The sequence below is a fragment of the Conger conger genome, chromosome 4, assembly GCF_963514075.1.
Source record: "Conger conger chromosome 4, fConCon1.1, whole genome shotgun sequence".
Lineage (NCBI taxonomy): Eukaryota > Metazoa > Chordata > Actinopteri > Anguilliformes > Congridae > Conger > Conger conger.
This window is the reverse complement of record NC_083763.1, coordinates 30,670,075-30,697,738: the sequence shown is the minus strand read 5'-3', so window position 1 is coordinate 30,697,738 and position 27,664 is coordinate 30,670,075. Positions and strand designations below refer to the sequence as shown.

At 41.2% G+C, this 27,664-nt stretch overlaps 1 protein-coding gene across 1 annotated transcript in view; it reads right to left on the bottom strand.

The window, feature by feature from the left end:
• Positions 1 to 24,720, bottom strand: part of dpp6a (dipeptidyl-peptidase 6a) — a 301,074-nt gene extending 276,354 nt beyond the window's left edge. Inside the window, exons 1-2 of the mRNA XM_061239158.1 lie at positions 24,203 to 24,720; positions 24,032 to 24,087 (exon numbers count right to left, since the gene is read on the bottom strand). Coding sequence (XP_061095142.1) covers positions 24,032 to 24,085 — 54 coding nt within the window. The 5' untranslated portion in view covers positions 24,086 to 24,087; positions 24,203 to 24,720. The remainder of the gene's footprint in view (positions 1 to 24,031; positions 24,088 to 24,202) is intronic.
• Positions 24,721 to 27,664: the final 2,944 nt, after the last annotated feature.

The window sequence follows — 27,664 nt, the reverse complement described above, 5'->3', positions numbered from 1 at the left end:
TGGTCAGCTATGCAGTTTTACATGCACCTGGACTGCATTCATGCACTGTGCTATAGAGTGTCAGTTAATTGCAACGGTCAGATATTGCTACCAAAAAATGGCAGGCGTTGCGACTAAAAGTCATATATTATATTTGTTGTTATCATAAGTCATGAAGAATATTTATGTGCCTATTTTACACATTATTAAGCAGTCTGATGACATTATATATGCTTCATAACACTTTATAACAATCTACCTTTTCAAGCATACCAGATGATGAATTTAAATTAGTGGGGCATAAAGTAATTAAATATGGGCTTCAACTAAGCCATGGTGCTCTGGAACTCATTACTGTAGAAAACCACTATGACTATCCCAGGCTCACATGATACTGTATGTCATCACAGGAGGCTCTTGAGCTTGAAATAAGCTGGTCTAGCTGGGTATGGGCTGGTCAGTCAGCATGGCTAAGCTGCTCATGAAGCTGGTCTAGCTTGGTATGAGCTGGTTAACCAGCTAGTGCTGGTAGCTTGGCTAAGCTGGTAGCTGGTCAAACCATGTCAAGCTGGGAGCTGTTCAATCAGCTTACCAGCTGTTTCAAAAGCTAGATTGAGCTGTCTTTTTTCAGCAGGGCAGAAAACATCACATGTCTACAGCTAAGCCCCATTTCCATGTGACTCCATCCTATTCAGTACCATTTACCTTTGCTGTACGTTCCTCACCCCTATTTCAAGCCTGCAGGCCATCTTTATAGAAATTTACATATACAATCTCTCAGTGTAGATTTTAAGCTATGTAGATAGTGTTTAAATTGGACTTATGTTTACATATGAGGAGGTTTTGCTCCTATCAGCTTTAAGACTTTGCGTGTGTTCTCAACAAGTGCTGCCATAGAAGTCTCTCTCTCACTCCCGCGGCGGGTTCTCTGTAGCACTGTCTACTTTTCAACGTGAAAGGAAATGGTTGGCGGAGTATCAGAGATTGCCCCAGGCCAGCGTTGTCACGGTAGCAGCCTTTGTGCTTGGCTCAGAGCCAATGAAGGAAGAACATTGATACTGATGTGTTACTGAAATTCACCTCAGTGCATCCATAAGCACCAACATCAAATATTGTTTGATGTTTTCCTCTCGTAAGGAGTTTAGTTAAGAGTCCCCCGCAGATGGAAATAATGAGGTATGAATCTTTGCTATGAACTGGTCAACTTTCTTGTAATTGCAGACTTTATCACAACTGGTTTGCATGATCACACACAGACATTTTAACCTTGCAAAAGAAAGTAGATCTATATCAGCATGTTTCAGACAACAGTTAGACTAAAGTGGCACTAAGATTGTTTTTCACAAGAAAGACAGGACTGAAGTCTGTATTACAGGTGAGAATTCAGTAACAAACTTTTTTGTGTCCCTCTGTGAGGGCATGTTCACTTTACCAGCAAATAGTATTCTGGGAGTGTGCAAGGTACACAACCATTTCAAGCCAAACCTGAAATCAAAGGAAATATTATCTTGTACTTAGGCTTATTGAAATATGCAAGAAATGGGTCCTTGACTGAAGACTGAAAACTGAAAACCACAAAAAGAACCTTCATGAGGTTATTGATATTTTTAAGAGGCACATAAGTTAAAAAGCACTTGAAAAGCACTCAGCAACCATAAAAGCAAATCGAAAAAAATATACAACAGCGTAACTCAAATGTATGACAGTACTGCTCTCCAGTACTTATACCTGCTGTTAAGTTTAACACAGTTTTACCATCAACTGCCAGCAGCACTCATGCAATATGACCACAACCCTTTCTGGTTGGAACACTGGCCTTGTAAAACAAGCCAAATCAAGATGTCTCGAACTAAATCAAACACCTCGTTATCAATTGTGTTCACTGTAAAGTTTCCTCTCGGGTCCTCTTCCACCCTAACAAGACACTAGCTACAGTTTTATACAGTTTTATATTTTTTATATTCTTTTCAGCCCATGACAGAAAGAAGTACACAAGTCTACTACAGCCAGCACACAGCACCATTTCTTTTCTTTTTTTTTAGCTGGGGGCCTTCATGTGGCAGTAAGCCAGTCTCCGAGCGGACAGCGATCTTAAACATGCCATGGCAACCCACAGCGGTTACGGTGGACTTTAGCATGCATGTTATCATAGCAGACGGCAAAAGCAAATTATGATATAAATAGCCAAAGCGCTGAACTGTTTGATCTTCACGGTCGGCTGGTTTTTAACCAGCTTCAGCAAGATGTTAACCGGTCATAGCTGTGGGACTTAAGGTCCTACATAACAGCATGTTTCATAAATTGCAGCAGTAGTCTGTGGTCTCAATTGCAGAAGGTAGATTGGTAACATCGGCTGCTGGTGTCTTGGTTCCTAGAAATTTTCTGTAACACTGAGTTCTGACTCAGTAGGAGGTTAATGTGCTTGCTCTTCTTCAGTTCATGAATTAATCTGGTGCAGTAGCAGTCACTTCAGACCCATACATTTCCCCTGTTAACCTGAAACTACCTTGTTTGTGAGTCAATGTGTGTTGTACTATATATTGTCTGCATGTCAATACATTTATAACTGCTTAAAGCAGTCTCTTCAGCCACAGTATACTATTTGTAGCCTGTCTGTTTGAGAGATGAACAGTGTCCCTTCCTGATGATTGATGGAAATAAAATTGCATTTTCCAGTAAGCATCTGTATCAGCTCAGATCTAAGCCTGAATGCAGTCTTAATCCACCATCAGGTTTTTGGTTGATGGTGAAGAGATAACTATGTGTAGACATGTTTTAGGGCCCAAGAGCAATCAAGCTTGCTGTGTGTTTTGCTTTCATTGTGCCAATGTTCCCAATAGAGGTTTCTGGTTTTCTTCATAATTTGGTTTGTTCTGATTAGCTTGTTTGCACAGCCGAGCTTTCCGTTTGTGAAAACTGATCCTCCCCCACCCCTTCCCAGGGTACCTCACTCCCTTCAGCAGACCATTTTACATTGACCCACGCTCTGGTTTGACACAGAAGCCTTCTCCAAACCTGCACTCCATATATGCGAACGCCACTGACGTCTGAGCACCATCACACCATGAGCTAAGAGGGTGGAGGCGTATGTCTACTGTAATTGCTCCCACTGTAACCATAGAAACTTTGGTCATCGTTTTCACAAGAGTGCTCCCTGCTACCTGCTAGGCTTGCTGGATCTAACCAGGTAGAAATCTGAAGGCTCCAGGAGCTGCTGTAAGATGCACAGCAGTAAATGTCAGGAAATGCACAGTACAAAAAAAGAGTGCAAAGAATAAGTGGGAATGCTACGTATGTAATGGCCGTGTGGAGGTGAATGTCAACTACATACTAATGTCTACTGGTGAAACTGCATGCGGCAATATGTCAGTTATAAATGGTGTGCTCATTCAGTGCATATTTTCAATATTATGATTTTCAACAATGTGACCTGTGTATTTTTTATAACAAAAACCACTTTCTACTCAATGAATGGAATCACATAAAAGGAAACATAAAATCATTATAGGATAGAGTTGGTTATTGTATGAAATTTTATGTGGGTGCAGTATCCCCTGTGTTGTTTTGGTTATCACAGACAGCCATTTGTAAGATTAAATGGATGTGAAAAATAGGCTTCAACCACTTGCCAGAGAGACGTGCAACACGTGTCACATTCCCAAGGTCCCAAGGTGGTTTCTGCGGCAACAAACATGTCATTCATCAGATTTTTTGTAATGTAATGGAGTTTTTTTCAGAGAGGAAATTGAAGTGCAGACACGCACTGTGATAATAAACAGGTTATGTAAATAGTTTAAATTACAAACAGCTGTTTTTAAGAAATAATGAACGACTAAAACTCTCAGTTCAGCAATATTGGTTTTCCTTTGTAATGTGTTTGAAAACTTCAGCAGAGCAAAACCATTTTTTTGTTATAAATGCAAAATGTATTAGTAAAAAGGAAATACACATTGTCCACCCCATAGCAGGCAGACGTTCTTAAATCTCTCTGGAAAAATCTCATTATCAGTAAAGTGCCACTTCCAGCATGTACCAACTCAAAGGTAACAGCACTGACGGTAATGATGAATGGGCACCATCGTGCTTCTAATAGCTCATTGTGAAATATCATTCTCACTTTAAAATGTAGAAACATGTAATCTCCAGTTTGTCACTAAAGCACCCTCTTTTGTGTGCCCTGTGCCAAGCTATAACAGAGATGAGGCTACAGCAAGCTCAAAGAGGTTTGCCCGTTGACAGAGAATGATGTGAAAATGCACACGGCCCATGTTTAGTGCGCATACTGTATGCACTCACGTATAAAGAAGCAGACACACAATGGCACAAACACACACACACACACACACACACACACACACACACACACACACACACACACACAAGAAGTTGGTGAGAAAACATAGCTAACTGTGAACTAAAATGAAGGTATATTAGTGATTGGACAAATACAGAATTTTGTTTTGGCCCAACCCTTTCAGGTTATTTAAGTGCAAAAAAATAAAGACGGAGTCACTAATCAATAATAAATGATTGGTGAATTAAGTGCTTGAGAGTAAAACAATACAGTCACCCTTGGAATTAATTGCTCCCACTGTGCATTTGAATGAGAACAACCCAAAGGTGTAGCTTATTCCAATAACAAGTACAGGTCTGCAGTACCTGCGATTACCCCCTCCCCTACTTGGACCTTTACTGGCATCATGGAAAATGAACACTCGTAACGGGTTTATTATCGTATTGATGTTAATGGTGTTAGCTGCTGCCAGACGTGATGGTATTCCTATTGTGTTTTGACCACAGTCCAGCAAACCATCCATCAATAAAACACGACCAGCGATTTAAGACCACAGATGCCTTCTCTCTGTGCGTACAGAAGAAGTGCTATTGCTGTATTTGCATTATTTATATTATCCTTGTCTACTCTAGAAATAGAGGCAGAGTCCTTAGCCACTGTACTTTTGCATTGTTACCAATTCAATGGATTCTGAAGTCAAGGTATATTTGATAAATACATGTAACACACTAATAAACAACAATTAATTCATAAAACAGCCATATGACAGTTGCAATTTGCAATTGCTAACAAGCGTTGTTTGATACCAAGTTTACTTTTTTAGTACTCTTCACCTAGTGAGCACAACAGCACTCCATGTGGACCAAACTACAAATGTTTTTCATTGCTTTGACAAGAAATGCATTCAATGAATAAATCTGAATTCATCACTCACTCTCAACCACCTCAAAACAGTATCTTTCTAGAGCCAAATTAGCAAATGTTTGCATGCACTATTCCAAAACTGATACATCATGTTCTCAACATATTGGCTAAAAAAAGTGTGCATTATTGTTCTGCAGTGGGTTGGTTGCATTTTCTCCTGGATTAGTTAAGTATTATTTGTTTGCTTGCTGATTCTAAATTCAGTTTAGTTGTCATTATAGTGTTCTGTTGTGTACTTGTTTGTTTGTTAGCTATTACAAGTCGTGTTTATTTAGATTCAGTGAAACTGGGTTAGGTGTTTGTTTCTCTCAGGTAAGCTAGGCTATTAAGTTAGGCTATTGTTTTACTGGCTGGCAGGCCACAGCTTTTGTTGTAGGAGGAGCCAATACTTTGCACCCTGCTCAGGCTATTATTACTGGCACACCTGAACTCACTTCAGTGTGCATTATTGTTCTGCAGTGGGTTGGTTGCATTTTCTGTATTCAGCGTCAGCGTTATTTAAGCAGTTGTGTAGCGCACCAGCGGCAGCTGTGTGCGGCAGCCTCGGCTACTTGCCTCGGCGTACAAAGTCGCAGGTGTACAAAGTCGAGGGTGTCTATCTACGGGTGTCCATCGAGGCTGTCCGAGAGCCTGATGTTTGATTTTGTTTTTGCTGCCTGCCCTCATTCCACTGTGTAGTATTCCCCTTGTCCTCCCTAGTTCCCTCCATGTGTTTCCTTCCCATCCCTGTCCTCTCTCCTCTCCCCAGGTCCCAGTCAGGTAGGAGGTTCGCCTCCCGCCAACATGGGCAGAATATCTCAAACCTCATCTTTTCTCCCAGATCCCCTGGTATTGATCTCTGTGTGGCTGGAATTGCCAGTCCGCCGTCCAGAAAGCAGACTTCATATCTGCCTATGCCTCCCACCTCAACCTTGACTTTCCGGCTTTAACTGAAACGTGGCTCTCACCAGAGAACACGGCCACCCCGGCTGCCCTTTCCTCTGCCTTCTCTTTTTCCCACACACCCAGATCCTCTGGCAGAGGAGGTGGCACAGGTCTCCTAATCTCATCCTCATGGAGATCTAGTGTCTTCTCCTCATCCCTCTCCTTCTCCTCTTTTGAATTTCATGCGGTTTCTGTTACTCTGCCGTGCAAACTGTTTGTTATTGTTGTTTATCGCCCCCCCGGGTCCTCTGGGGAACTTTTTGCGTGAGATGGACATCCTCCTCAGCTCCTCACCGGTCAATGACACCCCCCTGATCCTCCTGGGTGACTTCAACCTCAACTCAGAGTCCACCCAGTCTACCTTTCTCTCCCTCCTCTCTTCTTTTGACCTTACCCTCACTCTTTCCCCTCCCACCCACAAAGCAGGCAACCTTCTTGACCTCATCTTCACAAGGAGCTGCACAACAACCAACCTCTCTGTAACACCACTCCATATATCTGACCACTCCTTCATCTCTTTCTCTCTTCCACTCTCCTCCAACACCCATCCATCTCTCCCACCATCCACTGTCACCTGTCGACGGAACCTACGCCACCTGTCTTCCTCCACCCTCTCATCTACAATCCTCTCCTCCCTACCATCTGCGGAGTCTTTCTCTCGACTGTCTCCTGATGATGCGGCTACAACTCTCATGTCCTCCCTCTCATCTTCCTTTGACTCTCTGTGTCCCCTCACCACCAAACTAGCTTGGGCCTCCCCCCCCAGTCCTTGGCTTTCTGATGCTCTACGAGCTGTCCGAACCGAACTGCGGGCGGCGGAGAGAAAATGGAAAAGGTCCTGTCTCCCCAGTGATATGGCTTCCTTCCATGCCCTCTTATCATCTTTCCATTCCTCTGTCTCTCTAGCTAAATCTTCCTTCTTTCACTCGAAAATTAACGCGGCCGCCTCTAATCCCCGCAAACTGTTTTCAACTTTCTCCTCTCTTCTGGCCCCCCCTCCCCCCCCACCCCCCTCATCACTCACACCTGATGACTTTGTCTCCTTCTTTGAAAAGAAGGTCGATGCTATTCGCAATTCCTTCTCCCAACCCTCCACCCCTGCTGACCCTCCTACCCTCCCCAACTCCCTAACCTCCTTTTCTCCCCTCTCTGACGCCGACACACTGAAACTCCTTACTTCCCACCGCCCAACCACCTGTCCTCTTGACCCCATCCCCTCTCCCCTCCTACAATCTATATCTGAGGACATTCTCCCTTTTCTCTCCTCTCTAATCAACACCTCCCTCTCTTCCGGCACCATGCCCTCTTCCCTGAAGAGGGCCAGAGTCACTCCCCTCCTCAAAAAACCTACTCTTGACCCCTCTGCCCTGAACAACTGCCGGCCTGTCTCTCTTCTTCCCTTTCTCGCTAAAACCCTGGAACGGGCGGTCTGCTCCCAACTGTCCACTTATCTTCTCCACAACAATCTCCATGACCCCAACCAGTCTGGCTTCAAGAGTGGCCACTCCACTGAAACCGCCCTGCTCGCGGTCACTGAGGCACTCCACTCTGCTAAAGCAAAATCCCTCTCCTCTGTCCTCATCTTCCTCGACCTGTCAGCCGCCTTCGATACAGTCAACCATGAGATTCTGCTCTCATCGCTGTCTGGGATGGGTGTCACAGGTTCTGCACTCGCTTGGTTTTCCTCCTACCTCTCTGGTCGCTCCTACCAGGTGACTTTGAGGGGCGCAGTCTCCGACCCTCAACCCCTACGAACTGGAGTCCCGCAGGGCTCGGTTCTTGGGCCTCTCCTCTTCTCGCTATACACCATGTCTCTTGGTTCTGTTATCTCTTCCCACGGCTTTTCTTATCACTCCTACGCTGATGACACCCAACTCTTCATTTCCTTCCCCCCCGACACCCAAATCACCACACGGATCTCTGCCTGCTTGGCTGATATCTCTGCGTGGATGACTTCCCATCACCTGAAGCTCAACCTTGCCAAAACTGAGCTTCTCTACATCCCTGCTAAGTCCTCTCCGTCAATCGACCTCTCATTGACTGTTGAGGACTTTGTAGTTTCCTCCTCCCGTACGGCAAAGAATCTTGGGGTGACTCTTGATAACTGCCTCACCCTGGCTCCACAAGTATCCTCCACTGCCAGAACCTGCAGGTTCTTTCTGTATAATATACGCCGTATCCGTCATCTCCTGACTGAGAAAGCCACCCAGCTCCTAGTCCAGGCGCTCGTCATTTCCCGCCTGGATTACTGCAACTCCCTCCTAGCTGGTCTCCCAGCGTGTGCCATCAAGCCCCTCCAGCTGGTCCAGAATGCTGCAGCCCGCCTGATCACCAATCAGCCCAGGTCAGCTCATGTCACCCTGCTTCTCATTGGCCTCCACTGGCTTCCCATTGCCGCACGCATCCGTTTCAAGGCCCTAGTGTTGGCATTTCAGGCTGCTAAGGGGACTGCCCCACCTTACATACAATCCCTGATCACTCCCTACTCCCCAGCTAGACCACTCCGGTCTGCCAGCTCTGGTCGCCTTACGGTTCCCTCTCTACGTGCACCTGGCGGTCGAGCTGCACGTTCACGCCTGTTTTCCGTTCTGGTTCCTCAGTGGTGGAATGACCTGCCTACCACTGTCAGAACAGCAGAATCCCTCCCCCTATTTCGACGCAGACTCAAAACCCACCTTTTCAAACTCTACCTTAGTCCTCCCTCCTGATTTCCCCTGCCCCTCCTTTCTGATATCCCTATCCTTGTCTAACCCCCCCCCCCCAAAAAATAAATAAATAAATAAATAAAATGCACTTCTGATGACAACAGCATTTCCTGTGTATTTTGCTAGTTTCTGGATGTGATGCTCTGACTTATGGTAGAACCTATGCACTTGTAAGTCGCTTTGGATTAAAAGCGTCTGCCAAATGACTAAAATGTAAATGTAAATCCAAGTTGATAGCAATTCGCTAAGCCACAAATAATAGATTTGAATTACATTCAAAACCCTAAAAAAGTTTTCAGAATATAATAGAACAACCACACCAAATTCAGTTGGATACCTGCCTTGATGTTGATGGAATTTCAATTCCATCATTTTGTTCAAGATGGACCCAGGAAAACATACACTGACCGAGCACTTCATTAGGAACTATCTTACTTTATTACACCTACTTATTCATGCATGGCAGCAGTGCAATACATATAATCATGTAGATACGGGTCAGGAGCTTCAGTTAATGTTCACCGTGGAATGATTGTTGGTGGCAGACAGGGGGGTTTGAGTATCTCAGAAACTGCTGATCTCCTGGCATTTTCCACACACACTAGTCTCTAGAGTTGAACACACAATGCATCATAACTCCAAGTAGATAGGCTACAGCAGTAGAAGTCTAAAAAGAAATCGAATAAATACCTAATAAAGTGCTTGGTGCGTATATTTGCAGTGTTTGGTGCATTTTGTGCATTTTGTGCATGAAATTAACTGTTGTGTCAAGCAGCATGTTGGTGCAAAGAGTTGTATGAAGTGTTTTGCCTGTTAGCAATTGTAAAAAACTGTAATAAAACATGGCCTACTCAGTAATTTGATTACTTCATGACCTTAAGATATGATCAAGGAAACTGTAGAGACTGTTTTTGTGATCTTACCAAATTTTCTATGATTGTAAAGATACAGACACAGTGTCAGTTTTTGTGGGCACACATACGTATGTGTATGTGTGTGAAAGAGAAAGAGAGCGAAATGATGTATGCACTCAAGACCGATTTATACATAACTTGATTAAAATAAGCTTGCTAACAATATATTTTCCTAATTTCTGTGAATTTCAATGTGAAGATCTGTTTATAGGAAGACACATTTGTTAGTGTTTGAGCATATTGATGTGTGAGTGCATGTGTGTGTGTGAGAGAGAGAAAGAGCATCTGCATACACACAAACATTCATGTGTGATTTACATGCTCCTTGGATTAAAGCAATCCTGCTTGCCATCAATACAAATGTGCAAAAAAAACATTTGGTCATTCACGTCCGTGCACAACAACACGGTTTCTGTTTAATAAGCAGTAAATCATGGTTTGTATTAGCGAGAGGCACAGAACAAGTGTTGAGGCCTGCTGGTGAGTCATACCCTGGCGAATTGGGCGCCAATAAAAACCCCCGCTCCATATATGAAGGTGGGGCTGGCAGCACCTAAGTGGAACCCCACAAGTTAAAACCACGGAAGAGTTTTGTTTCTCCATAGATTATTCGGGGCAGGTTATGAACTTAAAAATAAACTTTTTGTCGCAGCTGCCAGTCTATGAGTTATCTTCTTACCTGTCACTGAATGTTCTAGAAAAAAGTACACATCAGACTTGGTGAAAGGTTTGAGTTCATCAAAACACAGCCGTTTTTCTAACGGATTGTCATAGACTTGGCTTAACTCCGCAGCGCAGGGAAAACCTTGGGAAAGATGAGGCAGGGCGGGAGTGGAAAATGAGTTTAACGGGAGACACTCCATCCATCTCTTGCTGTCTACCACTCCCAGTGTTCCTAATCTGATGAGTGTACGCAGTGGGAGAGGGTGTCAGCCCTGCTTTATGGAGCCGCAGGGTCACGGCTGTGGGATATGGAGTGTGGGGTCATTGCTGTGGGTGTTGTTCCTTTGGGATGTCGGACTAGGGCTGTGTGATGTGTGCTTATGGCTGTGGTGTGCTTATGGGAGTGGGATGTTGGGATGTGTCACACTGCATCATTACAGCACTCACCTGCCTGCTTTCTGGACTCACTCCCTTACCACAGTCCCACCAAAAGGGAGGGAGAGAGGGGGAGGGAAGAATAGAAAAGAGAGGGGGGGGACTTTTGACTTTTTTTGTGGTCTTATAGGCTCAGTGAATGTTTTTGCAACTTTGTATTTCAAAGCACAATTTGGCGATAGTGGGTGTTGCGTTTGAAATGTGACCATTTTTTGTGTATTTCCTTACTTTCTTTACTTTGTGTTTAATGTCATTTGCAGTCTTTACTCCGCATTTGCACTAGTTTACTGTGTTTGTTATTTACTTTAATTGACCAATTACTCTCTTAACTGCATATATATTTTGTTGTGTATTTACTTTGTGTACTACAGTACTCTAATGTACATTATTATCTTTCTATTCTGGAGGTGGATTATTGAATGAAATGTATGTATGATGAATGAAATGATTGAGGTAAAACTAAATTATTATCACAGTGAATTCTCTTAGTTTCAGATCAAACTGACTTGAAACAGTTTTGCTACAAATTCTCTATTAATCTGGCCACAACATTCTGGCTGTTCAATATGATTTTTCATGTTTCTCACTTACATATTACTGACATATTTTACTGCATATAAAATCTGAATTAAGTCATTATTAATGCATAATGACTAATATTGGCTTATTACACACAGTAATCTGGCTTTAATTTATGAACAACCTTGTGCCTTTTTGCAGAACAGGTTTTGATTGCCATTTAATTTTTCCAATGCACATCCCAGCCAGTAAGTCTTTGTTCTTAATGTGCAGTTCAGTACAGACAGTCAGTAAGAATGCAAGACATAACAAGTGTAATATCACATTCAACTCATTACACTTTTACATGCTCTAATGCTTCTTAAAATATGTATTATTTTCATTACAGTTCACGTTTATGTGGGATGTGTCAAGGACAATGCAGTATTGATCCTTGCATCAGGGCGAGCAGAGAGATCTATGAAGCTCTTTATGAGGACTTACTTGCTGGTGTTCTTCCAGCAGAGGGCAAACTTACTCTAACCTAAAGCTTGCACTTGTACTCGGCATACACAGCTGGTCCTCCCCGTAGCAACACCTGCTCGCCCTTGTCTGTTTCACACCGTTATATTACATTGTATTACCCTTGTTAGCCTGTTTATCATTCAAAAACTGCATTAACCTCCTGCTATACTGATGTAAATGAGAATTTAAGCCCCATTGCAGTAATGTATTGGGTCAGACGCACAAGGTGGCAAGATGTGAATATGCTCAGTTCTGGCAGCTAAGCTTGCATGTGAATATGGTTTTAATGTATGTGAACAGATGGCTGCAGTCTAATTAAGCAGGTTGAGTTTAAGCACGGTCAAAGTATTAAAGCTGAGTGTTGACTCACAAATTGTTCAGTTCACATGCAAATCCCACAGCATATAAACACAAATAAAATATTTTTTTCTTAGGTTGCTAAGTTATATTTATGAATAAAGAAAATGTTCTTGAATTAAATCATGAAAGAAAGTTAAGGTGTTAATTCAAATGTTAATTCAATTCAAGCCGATGTACAATATTTACATCTCTAACAATGGTAATAATACTACTACTAATCTACTACTGCTACAAATCTACTACAGTTACTCCTATTAATCACGCATGAATAAGCTGCTACTACTACTACTAATCTTCTACTACTACTAAGGTGCTACTACTACTAATCTACTACTAATCTACTTCAACTACTAAGCTGCTGCTGCCGCTACTACTACTACTCTTTCTAAGCTGCAACTGCTCCTACTACTACTGTTACTAAACTGCTACTACTACTGCTGCTACTACTACTAAGCTATTACTATTAAGCTACTGCTACTACTACTTATCATCATCATCACCATCATAGAGATAATCATAGAGGTGATAATTACTCTCCTCATGGTAAACCCTGCAGGCATCATCATCATAATCACAATCTCTGCCATGATAATAAGCATAGCGATAACACCCTTACTCACCTCACTCAACTTCTCATTGCTGCTCAATTTGTCTCTGCAACTGTGTGCCGCCTTTGACTTAGCACAAGACAAGTTGTCATGACCTAAACATTTTCTGAAAGCTACCATTGACTTCAGAAGCTGAAAGAACTGTGACTCATACTATTAGCCTCCATTTCGTGTCAATCATCCCTGCATGCAACACAAATCTCAATGGATCTTTTTTTTTTTTTTTTTTACCAAGAACTGGGAAAAGAGTGATGAAAAATAGGCAGGAAAATAACAACCTAACAGGCAGAGAACAACAAGGCTGTCAGCATTTGCAAACCTGCTGTGCTTTAACTTCACTCTTCTCTTGAATTGGGTGAGGATATGTGTCTGACTCGCGACTGATGGAGATTAATAAAATGATGGAACTCTTGCACTCTTTAGCATACAGTAAACGCTTTTTTTGCTTTTGGAAGATAAAAGCTGTTCCCTCTTTTTGTAAATTGCAAAAAGGAATTAGTAAAATTGTTGTGTCAGCAATTGCTGGCTATTTCAGGCTGGCTAATTGCGAAGGAATCCAGGACAGCACAAAAGACAAGTGAGTTTACAAGTGGCTCACAAACTACTTACCACGACTGCAGGCTAGGCCCAACAGGTGCATTCTCAGGCCATGCCTATGAAAAGCCTCTTTGCCAAAATACCACTTTCCAATAAAGGTTTTCGAACCAAAGTACACCGGCGACAATAAAATCACAACAATTGCATTGCATGACAAAATAAGAGTCCCAAATTACATTGTCTAAACTGCATGAAGAGAGTTAACAACTGCCTTGAAAAAGGTAGTAGAAGAACCCCTCAACCCTTTAAGGGCTTTTTTTTGCATTCATTCATTCATTCATTCATTCATTCCTGGTAACAGGATATACAGTTTGAAAGTGTTAAAACCCATGATTATATCTGTATAAGCTATTTTATACAAAGGATAGGTCCGGTCCATTGTCTATATTTTTCTGCGAAAAAATACAACTAAGGCAACATCCTCGGATCGAAATACCAGCAAGACCACCAAACCCCAGTGAAGCAAATGATGACTCATAATGACGCTATGAGTTATTTCAATAACTGCACGTTATCAGGCAGTGTCCAGATAAATGTCTACAACAAAGACAAATGACTTGTGTATAAGTGTCGTCAGGTGTAACGTAAACTAGAAAGCTAGGTAGCGAACTTTAGGGCAGTGGGGATACATTATTGCAATAGCGTTGCTTAACTAAGATAGATTATTGCTAGTGGCTAACATTAGTACCGTTGCTTAGCTAGTGGAGTGGGGATACATTATTGCCAGCTAATGTTAGCAATAGCAACCATAGTTAGCAACCAATAAACTACTGTTCAGTGGAAGAATACATTGACCATAAAATATAGTTCCTTTAAAAAGTACATTCAGTTAAAGTCTTGTCTTTCTTTTGTGACATTTTGAAAGATAAATGTGGTAACTGATAAATGTGGTAAGCATTATGCAACTCAAACCTGTGGTATATAGTGGATATTGGCACAGCTAGGGGGTGTAACGACACTCCGCTTCGCATTGTGCCTGCTCTCTGTGCCAATATCCACGATATACCACAGGTTCTCAATCCATAATGCTTAATTAAGATACCATTGCTTTAGCAACAACAGTTCCTTATTTTGTAACATGTCGGGGTAAAACAAGCGTGGGGGCACCTCACCTTCTCTGTATTTCGGAAATCAACTTACTACAAGAAATAAGGTAATTTCAGTGTCCTTTTCATTACATAGGAATGTTATTATTATGTTTTGTATAGGCTCTCTGGAACACGATGAGCCCAAGCACGAGCATCTCTGGCCAGTAATGTAGTTGTGTGTAAGACAATTCAGGATAACTTCAGCTCATTAAAGAACTGACTATAGTCATGTTATTGAAGTGATGACTAAAATGTATTTTAGCTAATGACATTATGTTTCCAACAGTGTATAGTTTATTAGGCTTGTATAAAACATTAATCAATGGACCTCAATGAATATATTAGTATAAAATATGGTATTATTGTCATTATTGTACAAGGAGAGTTGAGACAGGCGGGAGGAAGTGCTAACACTTTTTTGCTGCAAAATGCAGTATTTTACACCTCATAAGACCCATAATATAATTCAGTTTCCACGTGACCCTTCGGAGTCTCCAAAATCAAGTTAATCAATGAACACGTGCCGTCCCATCCTTCAATCCCCCCGATCCATTCTTCCTCCCCAGCCCTCACTGTCTACACATCCATCACGTTTAAATGCTGAGAGAGAGTGACCTCACATAGACTGCTCATGATTATCCTTTAATTCAGTACACATGAGCCACATGCAATAAGGCTGGAAATAATATCCTGGCCAAAGAAAGCCAGTTTGTGCTCAGCACAACATCACACTGAAGTCATTATATCATAACGATGAAGTGTTGGTTTGTTGGCTCCAGCAATCTGTTTTTTTAAAAATTGGTTCTGCCTTGGATTGCAGCACCTCAAAACTCCGCTACATTTCACTGCAGCTGGAATGAACGGGTCAGTTATCACGCACACACTGATTCTCCTTTGGTTCCAGGTATGTATAAATACAGAGGGTAAAATGCCCCGGTGCAGTGATGCGCACAGTACTGCAAGACAAGCTGTCTTTTACATGAGTCATTAAACTGTGATTCTGTCTCCTATTAGTATTTCAAGATCTGCACAGAACAAGGAGTTCACCTCTGAGTTTATTATGATGATACCTATAAAATTCTATAAAAAGATTATAATAATCTGGGTACATATGCATTCTCATAGTTTATATATGGTTTTACACAGATATTCTGATTGTTTTTACATCATCAAATGTCATAAAACCTGAAGCTAATGATTGCCGGACTGCCCCTCCGTACATGTTTAAGATGGACAGAGGAGATTGATCTCAACAACAGTGGCCTTCTCTGTGTCTTTGGAATCAATACTAATTTACATACAGTGTGGTTTGGGGTTTAAGTGATAACTATACACTACAAAAGCAGGATCGTAATGAATAATGAGGTTGTAATTGTAGGAGGGAGGCAAAGTGTGACTGCCATCTGTGAGGAGCCTGTGAGATGGGGGTTCTGGAGGAAGCCAAAGTGTGACCCTGCCATTTGTGAGGTGGGGGTTCTGGTGTGTGTCAAAAGGGACAAAGGACAATGCTGTTTGTAGTACCTTTTGACGAGTTCCAGACCAGTGACGCCAAGAAGATAAGGGATAGATATATGGTGGGTGGATGAGCGGTTCCCGGGCAATTAGGCCATGTGGGCCATTAAAACTCCTGGGAAAAGAATGTGCCTAAAATCTTATGACCCCACACCTGGTCACTTCCAGGGGGAAAGACTCCGGGCAGTACCACAGTGCCCTCCTTTGGGCACTGCTGTCATTACCCCAGGGACTACTCTCTTGGAGGAAAACCTCAGACCTGTGGTTGAGATGGTCAATAGACCCGGTACAATATTGTAAACATTGCCCATGTGATCCTTGTTGTATTGCATTATGCCCATTGTAGTAATAACATGAATTACATGTAAAATGGATACACAGGAGGGAGGTTTCATGATAACTGCACCATAACAAAACATTAGGATAATCTGTTTGGTATGGATGTGATCCAGTAAAGTCAAGGAATCAGATGAGATACCAAATGGATTTTAATAAACCATAGTTTCAATAACTCAAGGGAAAACCTACACGTCCTCTCTTGGTAATCATCTAATTTTCCCTACGCAACAACCCCCAACGGTGGGGGTCTAAATTCCAGATTCGACAACCCCACCAGGCTAATTTATGGCACTGCCGCCTGGATCAAACACATGATTTGGCATAAAAGCCAGGGAGACGAGCCTATCAGGGAAGATCGCACTCGACTTCCCACACTGTGCATACTTTGTATATGTGTGTAGTGAAAGCAGGCTGGGTAAGACTATGTCACTCTATTCTTTTTATCTTCAATTTGTCTTTTCGTAATTGACTGTATGATTCTACGCTAACTGCCTACCCGTCTGCAAATAAATTATTTTGTTTGTAACTTGCGTGATCTCCATGACTCTAATTCATCTTGTACCTTTTCAGCCTAAATTACAACTGAATATTGAGGGGGACAATGGGGACCAAGGACTGACCGATCGGCAGTCCCTTGGTACAGGTGATAGTTCTAAGCTGTGAGGCCAGCAAGTTTCTGCCAACGTAAAGGGTCGGCTATGCACGGCTCTTGTGGTTTGACGCGAAGGGAACCCCTGGGCGTTACGGCGCTGGTTCCTGTCAAATTATCTCTAAGGAGCCCAGTTAATGCTACGCCGACCTGGGCTCGCAACTATCATGACTGTGTTGCATGTATTGTGTTGACTAGACCCTCAGCCTCTGAGTTCTACACCGAACTGAGAGCTTGGTACCCATGTGATAGTTCTAAGCTGTGAGGCCAGCAAGTTTCTGCCAACTTAAAGGGTCGGTTAGGCACGGCTCTTGTGATTTGACGCGAAGGGAACCCCTGGGCGTTACGGCGCTGGTTCCTGTCAAATTATCTCTAAGGAGCCCAGTTAATGCTACGCCGACCTGGGCTCGCAACTATCATGACTGTGTTGCATGTATTGTGTTGACTGGACCCTCAGCCTCTGAGTTCTACACCGAACTGAGATATTCAGCAATAATGTTAATCGCGAGAACATATATTGAGTAATGGTGGCGCAGGTACGAGTCGAGTGTAATCACTCCCAAGGTTCGCGTAAATTTCAAACCCAAATTTCTAAATTATATATCTTAAATGGAGTCAGATAAACGAGTGGAACGAGAGTAACCACTAAGCTTTCAATACGGTCCCGTTTACGAACGGAGAATATTAGGAATTTTACTGATCTGTTTCAGGCCAGTTGTAAGCGGGATATGGGGCAGGTCAATCCATATCCGACCCGTGGCAACAGACCCAGTATATTCCTAAACATAATTGTGCTCTGTTCGTGTGCGGAGGATGATAATTAAAATCTTTCATTCACTTCCAAACAGCCAGGAAAGAACACGTCGTCCCTTCACCTCCAGCTATTCCCTCATAGGTCTAGCTGTGCAGGTTCTACATAATCAATACTTGGCACATGCTGAAACCTTTTTTTACTTTACTTGTGTCTTGTGGCCTTGTGCAATTGCAAAGAAACTTTAAATTATAAAAGCCTTGCTGTCAGCCTTTTCTTTTCAGTTCTTTTTTTGTTTGGTGGGAAGAGGCAAGTGTCCATGTTAGCAACTTGATGTCCAACTGAATTTGCTGCCCAACCTACCATTACACATTCTAAACACAGTGAACGATATTGTGTAGAGGGGGGTTGTCACTTGGAACGGAGTGATGACAATCTGCAATCCATATTAGTATGCAGATTGAGATTTAATTACGAAATCAATACAGGCACTAATAGCACATTTCAGTGCGTGTTGTTCCTGGGCAGTTAGGGACTCTTAGCCTGAGCTGCAAACTAATGATGATGCTATAAATATAAAAGAAAAGGAATCAAAAATGAAAGTGGATTTCTGTGCAGAACTCCAAGAAGATGATTTGACCTACAAATGACAAGTCACAGATTTCACACTCCGGGGTTCATGTCCCATCAGCACATTCAAACAAACAGACATTCACACTGGCATTATTTAAAGGTAAGTGAGATACAATGACTTAAGACTGTATATTATTTATATTTAAAAGATATTCATATCAGCCAAATCAAACTCAACATCACTTGAATCCACTGTGCAAACTACAGTGTACATCCAGTGGTTAAAGGTACAATAGGTAATTTTGGACTCCTAACGGTCAAGAGAGGAATTGCAACAACAAACACCCTCAAACTACAACACTGCTTATGCTTCCCACAGTCTATGAATATAACGCATAATATAAAGCTCAGTTCAGTGTTCTCGTGCACTGTTTTGGAAAGCTGACAGTGACAAATGCAACAGAGCCTGCTGTCTTTTCGTAGTAAAATGTTCGCCAACAGGTGACTTTAAGAAATCTTGACTTGACACTATTTATATTTAGTGTTTTCACTTTAGTTTTCATTTTAGCTAACCAACTATATTGTGAGAAAGCATGTAATTTGGCTACGTAACTAGCTGGCTATATAACTAAGATATGGAAGTCTACCGGAAACGATGCAACTGTAACTTACAGTTTGAGAGGAATAAAGATTTGGCTAAACATGGATGATTGAACATGTAAAGATATAAAACGAAAGTGTAGCTGCCCAAACTGCACTCCAGACAAGTGATCACTGAAACTCTGCATCTAGTATCTGTATCTGTATCTTATCTAGTTAGAAAACAAGACTAGTTCGCTATCAGTAACAACAAGCAAATTACCTATTACTAGTTAGCTTCACAAATTTACAAATATCCACCTGAAGCACAACGCTTGTGCAATCACTACTATGTTCATATTGCCTATATTTTTAAGCGGATATTTGTAAATTTGTCAAGCTAGCTATAGCCAATTTGCTTGTTGCTACCGATAACTGGTATTGCTTTATAACTATATATGTTATCTAGTCTTCACTTGGATAATAAGTAATAGTATAAAGTGTTTCAGTGATCGCTGGTCTGGAGTGCAATTTGGGCAGCTACATGAACAATCAGAATAAGCCCCCACGCCATTGGCTGTGGCAGTTAGAACCAATTTTCAACCAATGAACTTGAACTGTTCCAAAGACCCAAACGCAGACTAAGGGATATTACAGTCCAAGTCACAAGCCAAGAGATCACAAGACACGGTGCCAAATCGAGAAGCAAAAAAGGAAAGTATGGTCAAAAATCTAGGAAATCAGAGGGCTAGGCAAAAACGAAGTTGACGAAAACAAGAAATCAGATGGGCAAACTCAACCAAAGGGATCAGGTAAACTCGGAAAAACAGGCAAAGGGGGTGTCTTCAAGAATCTCAATAAATCAGGCTTACTAGAAATCAGCAACTGAAAATTGATCAACGTTCTGACAGAGGCAGAGACTGAGGTTTAAATACATGACGGAAGGTGAGAAACTAGCCGGGGCACGGGAGTGAGGTGGGCTAAACAAATGGACAACAGGTGGAGAGCATAATAGGGTAATGATACAATAACAAGGGGGAAACAAAAACGCGAACTGGGTACACATAGACCAACACGTAATACAGATGGCTCCGGATTAGGGAGTGGACATTTTCATAGGGTTAGGAGATGTAGTGATAGGGAGAGACATATGCGAACACTTTGCTGAAACTAAGCAAGTAATCAATGAGAACAGAGAGGCGGAGTTACAGAACAGAATAGAAGCTGGAGATAACGTTAGTTACGTGCTTATCTAAATTACCCAAAATAAGTGACTGATGTGATAATGAAAAATAATATATTACAAGAAATAAACAAATAAACTAACAGACTGACTCAGGAACATCCATCCATCCATCCATTATCTTAACCCGCTTATCCTGAACAGGGTCGCTGGAGCCTATCCCAGCATACATTGGGCGAAAGGCAGGAATACACCCTGGACAGGTCACCAGTCCATCGCAGGGCACACACACCATTCACTCACACACTCATACCTATGGGTATATATCATATATATGGCTATGCTAACCACTGCACCATCCGTGCCGCCTCACTCAGGAACATAACATATACAATGTTTTGATACAGAGTGACAGCCCGACAAATGTACACTTTGAAACCCAAATTTAAGGACTATAAACACAGGCAGAGGATGAGTCAACATGTCAGTGAGCCCTTTTCAATGATAGAAAGGGATTTATAATGGTCTTGTAACAAAGTTTTAACACAAAAAACATACCTATTGTACCTTTAAAACCTGTTCAAACATATTCATTCCTTGTATTAAAATATTTCAGCATATACAGGACTGTGCAAAAGCCTTAGGCACTGTATATTTTTATATAAATTTGGCCATTTATTTTTTGTTTTTTCAAAAGTCATTTTAACAGATACATTTTGAGATTTCCCCCAAAACATGTTCCAATTAAAGTTTTACATTTCTATAAGTAAGATATTAAAGGAATACACCAACATTTTGAGAAATATACCTTTTTTCAACTTACCCAGGCAAGATTTCATTTTCATTTTTGCATTCACCGGCTCGGTTTCCATGTTAGCTTAGCATAAAGACTTGAAGTCTATCGGAGTTAGTGGCCACCTTACAGCAACTCCGAAGATGTCTTATTTACACAAAAAATCAGGTGCATTTGAAATACACATGCGGGGAAAAAAATAGTAATAACAATAGCTAACACGTTATGCTAACATGGAAACCGAGCCAGTGAATACACAAAAATGAAAATGACATTGAACATCTTGTCTAAGTCTGGGTAAGTCGGGAAAAAGGTATATTTCCAAAATGTTGGTGTATTCCTTCAAGTAATAAACCACTTTTCATATAAAAACTTTATCTAGGCTGTCTGGGATTACCTGGATATCCAGAAGCAAGCACGACTGCTAAGTCTGCAGAAGAACTGTGTCAAGTTTTCCAATGTTTGGCACAACCTACCAACTGTTTTTCTTATTAAATGCAGGACAGTGTTCCTAAGAGAACTGATGCAGTTTTAAACGTGAAAGGTGGTCACAACAAATATAGATTTGCTATAAACTGTTCACTGCTCTTTATGGAAAATTTATCACACAGTTGATTTAATTAGTTTTAATAGCATCTTAGCCTTATGACTTTTGCACAGTACTGTATTTTTTTAAAAGTGGTGGGTCATATGACGTCTGTTTACTTATTAAGTGGCTTGTGAAGTCAACATTAAACACTGGTTTAAATCACATCGACTATCTGAGATGCTCTAACAAACATTAACTATCATTGCTCTTTGAAGACCTCCACTAGCAGTTTATATACAGCTACAACTGTACATAAAGACAAAGACTGATTGCTATGTGGTTTTTACAGTACAACATTTTTATTCAAAGGTTTGAGACAATTTGCTACTGAACTAAGGTCAAGAAAGTCAGTCATTGCTGGTACCTGTTCTAACTGTGCAACCATTAAAGCCTGAAATCAATTGCTTCTTATCAATTTGTCATCATGGATTTGTAGCCCTCCACGTCACCTCAAGAAGCTTGTGCAAAACAATAGTCAATAAAAGGATGCAAGCAAAAACACTACCCTTTCTAGTTATATCTGGCACACAGTACAGTCTCTGCACAATAATCTTTGATTCTACATAGTTCATACACTGGTGTGTACTATTTTGATAGTACTACTTTGCCATATTGCCATATTGGGCAGTACATGCTTTCTTTCTTAAATATGACCACAAAGAACTGATATGATTTGTCATTTTTAAACTGATTCTTTTTTTAGGCCTTTTTCAGCTTTTTTTTTATTGGATAGTATAGCATAGAGAGGCAGGAAGAATGGGATCCTTCCCCCTGCTGGTGTACTTTCGATGTACAGTACGCGCGATAAAGATGAGCAACACCAACTGCAGTTGTGCGCATGGCCTGGGAGCTTCCTGTCATTTTAAGGGGCTCATTATGCGCAAATCCAATGTTGTTACAGCTCCTTCTCCCTTGAGTGACTTGAGCTGCGAATAAGCACAAGCCACGTTGATTTAGGTCAGATTTCAAAGCTGGTGTGATATAAATAATGAATACATAAATAACGACACAGCGTTCTTGCGGAGACGCTGAAAGATTCTGCGTGTTCTTTTGATTCTGTGCGACTCCACTCCAAATCTCATATTCATTGAGCCCTCCGGAGATCTCACACGTTTCGAGGTAGAGGTTATGTTCTGTGCAGTCCCTCCACAAATCTGATATCTCGCGTCAGACACAATCTAAATTATAATCAAAGTTCTCACCCTCAGTTTTACAGACAATTTTCTAGTGTGAAATAAACATTACTACATTTATCTACCTTTCTGACAACCAGGCACGCTGGTCCTGCATGTCTTGTGTATTCTGCACTTCTATGTAACAGTACGATCTTCTGTTTCACATTGGCGATTCAAACCTCTTGAATTGTAGCTACAATCGCTATTGTATAGGTTAATGTCCCACAGCAAACTTTCCCCATAGTGATGAATGGCTCAGCTCTACCATATGGCGACCTGTAATGTGATTTGAAGGACATAAGGCATTTGGTTTACTGACATATTGTTCCAGTATGAACTGCAAATAGTGCTCTGCTAATTATGAATTGACGGTGAATGTTGTTGACAAAATTCTCAGTGTTGTGGGAAAAAATTTAAATCATAAGTAAAACCAAAAGGCAGCACTGTGTATGCATGTGTATGCATGAATACAGCCAATACAGTATCAATGATACCTGAGGACACCGAATACAGAAACTCTCTGTTTTCGCTTACATTGAAGAGTCCTTGACTGATTGTCATATTATGTACTGCTTAGACCTGCCTAACGAGGTTTGCCATTGTTTAGGTTATGCAACAAAACATGTGACCTTTACAAATGTTTATATGACGAATAGGACCAGATAATAACGTTATTAGTCATTCCAGCAAATAGACTTTTTATTTTTATGAAAACGCATATTATGTACGCGGGGGTATGCCACGATCCAGGGGTATGCCAGCAATCCATGAGGCACCTGCCAACTCAAGTCGTATCGTTCAGTACTAGCGACGCGCATGATAACATTAAGCACGTTTTTTCGCGAATTCCTTACGTCCCCGTTACCGCACGAGAACAAGGTGTTTGTGAAGGTGCTTTATTCCTTAGTACAGTCGGTTCTGCTCTGAATTCCGCTCTCATCTCAAGCGATTTTGGAGCGTTTCCAATGCTACTGTACTGCAGCTGAGGGCAGGTTTCCCCAAACTATCGCGCGTTACAGCGCAGGGGTTTCCTACCAACAAAAACGAAATTACGAATATTAACATTCTTACAGTGCCATTCCAACCAGAATACAGTTCCAGTCTTGCGATTTAATAACACAGTAAACTACTTTGTTTTGCATAATCCCTGATGGTGTGATTCGATTGATGGGGTCTGCGCAGCAGTGCCAGCACTTTTTGATCAAATACAAATAATTTGTATAGCCTATTTGACCATGCAATATAACCAACAGAACAAAAAATAAAAACTCCCGATAAGGCATTCACAAAGCCCAACAGCAACGGGATGAGTGAATCTCAGTGAATCTCTGATACGGACAACGTGACAAAAATGCGAGATAGAAAGTTTCTTACCTTTCCCCCCTTGGAACATCTACGGTAGTTTGTTGCTCCGGCAGTTTGGTTCATGGCTGAAACACGATAGAAATGCGACGGTTCGCCTCACAAGTTTGACAAAAAGAGTAAAATGCTTTGGCTCCAAGAAGTCGGATAACTTAATGAAAACCAAACGCTTTATATACATACCTAAATATGGTCGACCTCTTTGTCTTCTTTCAAGCTGGTGTTCTGGTTTCCCGTTGATTATGAGGTATTATTAGTGATTATTATGGACAGCTAACTTCTCATTCAATTTGGGCACTCATTGTCTTGCGTGTGTTCCAAAAGAGCAGAGCTAGAAATGAAGCTTCAATTGTGTGTATATGTTTTCCTGTTTGAATTGCCGAATAACATACATCCGAGTCCAGTGAAATAAAAAAACAAGGCTTCGCTGCCGAAATGTCAGCAGAATATCCATAAAACATTTAGATTACGTCGAATAATCCATGCATCAATAACAATTACGCTATGCTGTTCACAAAGTAACTTTATCCAAATGTGAGAGGATAGAAAAATTCCAGAGCCAAGTGCGTAAAAATGGACAACTGCTCTTGGGTGAAACTGTAACGTACCCTTCTCATATATATACGGTTTTTTAGTACAATGATATTATAAAAGCGATATAATACTTGAAGGAAACTTGAATTGGCTGCTCTGAGTACAGATGTAATAATTATCCCACGCTGGCTTGCAATTTGTGCGCAAATGCTGCGCAGTGGACGTCTCGCGCAACTCTCACAATCCCGTCGAAAGGTGGCATGCGAACCCAAAGCCACAACGCTGGTTATGAGGAGGTAATTGAGGAAAAACATATTGTTATAAAGACCTTAAGCCTAGTTTATTAAAACTGTCATGGGTTATGTAGATTTCACGCATATGTAATAGAGGTGGATAAAAAAAGAGTAGCCTTCTGTAGGCTACAGTGACCAAAAACACCCGAAAATGTATATGCACCATATATGCACATTTTGCATGAAGATGGCTCTGGGAATGGAAAGAGAATTCAATTACTAATGAATAAACTGTAACTATTATTTATTATGTAACTAATTTGGAGAGGACGGGTTAGGGCACCATGTTTGTGGACAGCGCCAATAAACGAAGCCAATCAACGTGCTCAGAGCCCCATTAGCTACATTTCACGGTAGTTTGGGACTCATTATTTCAATATTAACTTCACTGCCACACAGGACGTTTACAGCAAATGTCTTTTAAAATAAACTTTCAAGGTTATGTCATGAATCTCTCTGGATGTAGAACACATACTTGACAGTATGTTCACCTCCAGAACACATAAGACAATAAATAAGACAATTAATAAATAAATAAATACCCATGGGATTTATGCTGCAAAAGCGTGTTTTGTGTTCAGTCTGTGACTCCATACTGTTATCCCTGTGTTGACATAGATGTTCTCTAATCTAGTACCTGTGGGGTTTGTAGTAGGGAACCAGTGGGGCTCATTAAAAGAAGGCACAGCATGGCTGTGGAGGTAGTCAGCAGAAGCTCTTGGGTCACTAGAGTCAGGAAACATCTGTGTTTTGGGGAAGTTCAGGTAAGGGACAGCTGAGAGGAGGACTTTGCTTTAATGCCCTTCACAATTTTAAAACTTAATAGCAGAGGCAAGCAGTGAGGCCAGTAGAGAAGGTGACATCTGCTTGTAGTAAGAGTGCTTTTGGGGTTTGTTAGCAGCAAAACTATTTCACTTATCTTTACAGCTGATCCTCATCTGTCTGTTAGCAGACCGCTATAATGTCCTTTACAAATGCAGGTGAACCGTGCCGTGTGTGGGCCACTGTGTGCCTGCTAACTGGATTACCACTTCAGGTCGTGTCAAAATGTCTTTGATAGCTACACTCTCAGAAGAAAAATGGTTCCAGAAGGAAACCTGTGATTCCATAGAACTCATTCCAGTGCAATTGCTCTTTGTTGGGCAAAATGCTTCTTTGTATGGGAGCTTTCATGCTTCACACCCTCGATAGAGGGTTCCAGAAAGAACTAAAAATGGTTGCTCTATGGAGACAAGCCAAATAACTTTTTTTTCTGAGAGTGTACCATGATAGAATAGCTGGAATCACAGCGCAAACATTTATGCTTTTTCCCTTTTCACCCAATTTGGGTTGTTGAATTGAAAACACTTAATGATAAGCCACTGCTTCACGCCACTCTGCCTTCCAGAACAGCAAGAAAAGGTGCACATGGCCTTCTTTGCCTGGAAAACATTGGCAAAGGATCCAGTCATGTTATATTCTCATGAATATCATAGCACTGCACATAAACCACATTTATTACCATACTTATGGTGTTACTGTGCTCAAAATCAATGCGAAACCACCAGGCCTGACCAAATGAATTATGAAGTGGAGCAACATAATCTAGTCCTTAATCACAAAAGAGACACATTTTAGCTTTCTATCCCCGTCATTGCAGATGTTGGACTATAAACTGAGTATAAAAGACATCTGTATGTTTAGATCAAAAAGTAATTCAACACACTGAATATGACTTATTAAACATATAGAAATCACCCACAGGGTGCCATTTAACACAACCTGCATATCAACTGCGGGCGTGTCTCTGCAGTGAGAACAGGCATGGCTATCAAGATATCATGGCATATACTGTATATGATGTGACCTTTATGTTCTACTTATGTTCGGTGTTTAAGTTCAGTGTTTAAATGTCCTTATTGTTTTCATTCTGCCTGCCAGGTGCAACTGGCGCAAACTACTGGTAAATAATTTAGTGAGCAGAAAATGGCCGCATTGCTCATAGCATTCTGTGGACAATTATATGAATCCCAGCACAGCTGAGGCATCAGGAGGCCAAAGGAGTAATTACGAGGCATGTGTACACTGACTGCACAGCGGATGCAAAGACAGGCCATGTCTGTGTACCAGAGGGAACCCGGCGTGATCATTTGTTAGATTAAAAACGTTACACGTGTATGTTATCATGGTTGGTGTTGGATGGATGTGAGAGAAATGGGCAAACATTGGGTGAATAGACATTCTATCAAAAGCATGGGAATGGAAAGGATTCCTTTCCAAAAGGTTCTGGATAGCTACAGGTTTTTGTTTTCAACTTGAAATCAGTAACTAGTTCAAAGAGACCCATGAAACCAAATGATGTGAATCAAGCGTGTTGGTCCACTAAATGTATGTAATCATATAAAGTGATCCAATGAAAAACATGAGACCTGTAAAAATTAAGAAAAAACAACCCCCACTATTATTATTATTATTATTATTATTAATATTATTATTATTATACTAGGGTAGATGCAACAACAAAAAAAACATCCATATCTATGTCTTCACAAGTGTACTGCCCCTAGCAAAGGTTTCAGAAGTATGTATTACTTCTGGTAAGTGTTTCAGTATTGATTTAAAATTATTCATTTTAAGATGGGCATTGAGACAAATTCTAGCTTTAACTTTGCAGACCTTCAAAGTTAACTGCAATAGGAGCCATTTCTGTCAATTTGCAAGACATTTGGCCAGATGTGAGCACAGACTCAAAATCAGCACATTGGACTGCAGCCAGTTGCTAAACTGTACGCTATAATGTGTATATTCGCATCATAATTATATCTTCGGTTGGGGTGTA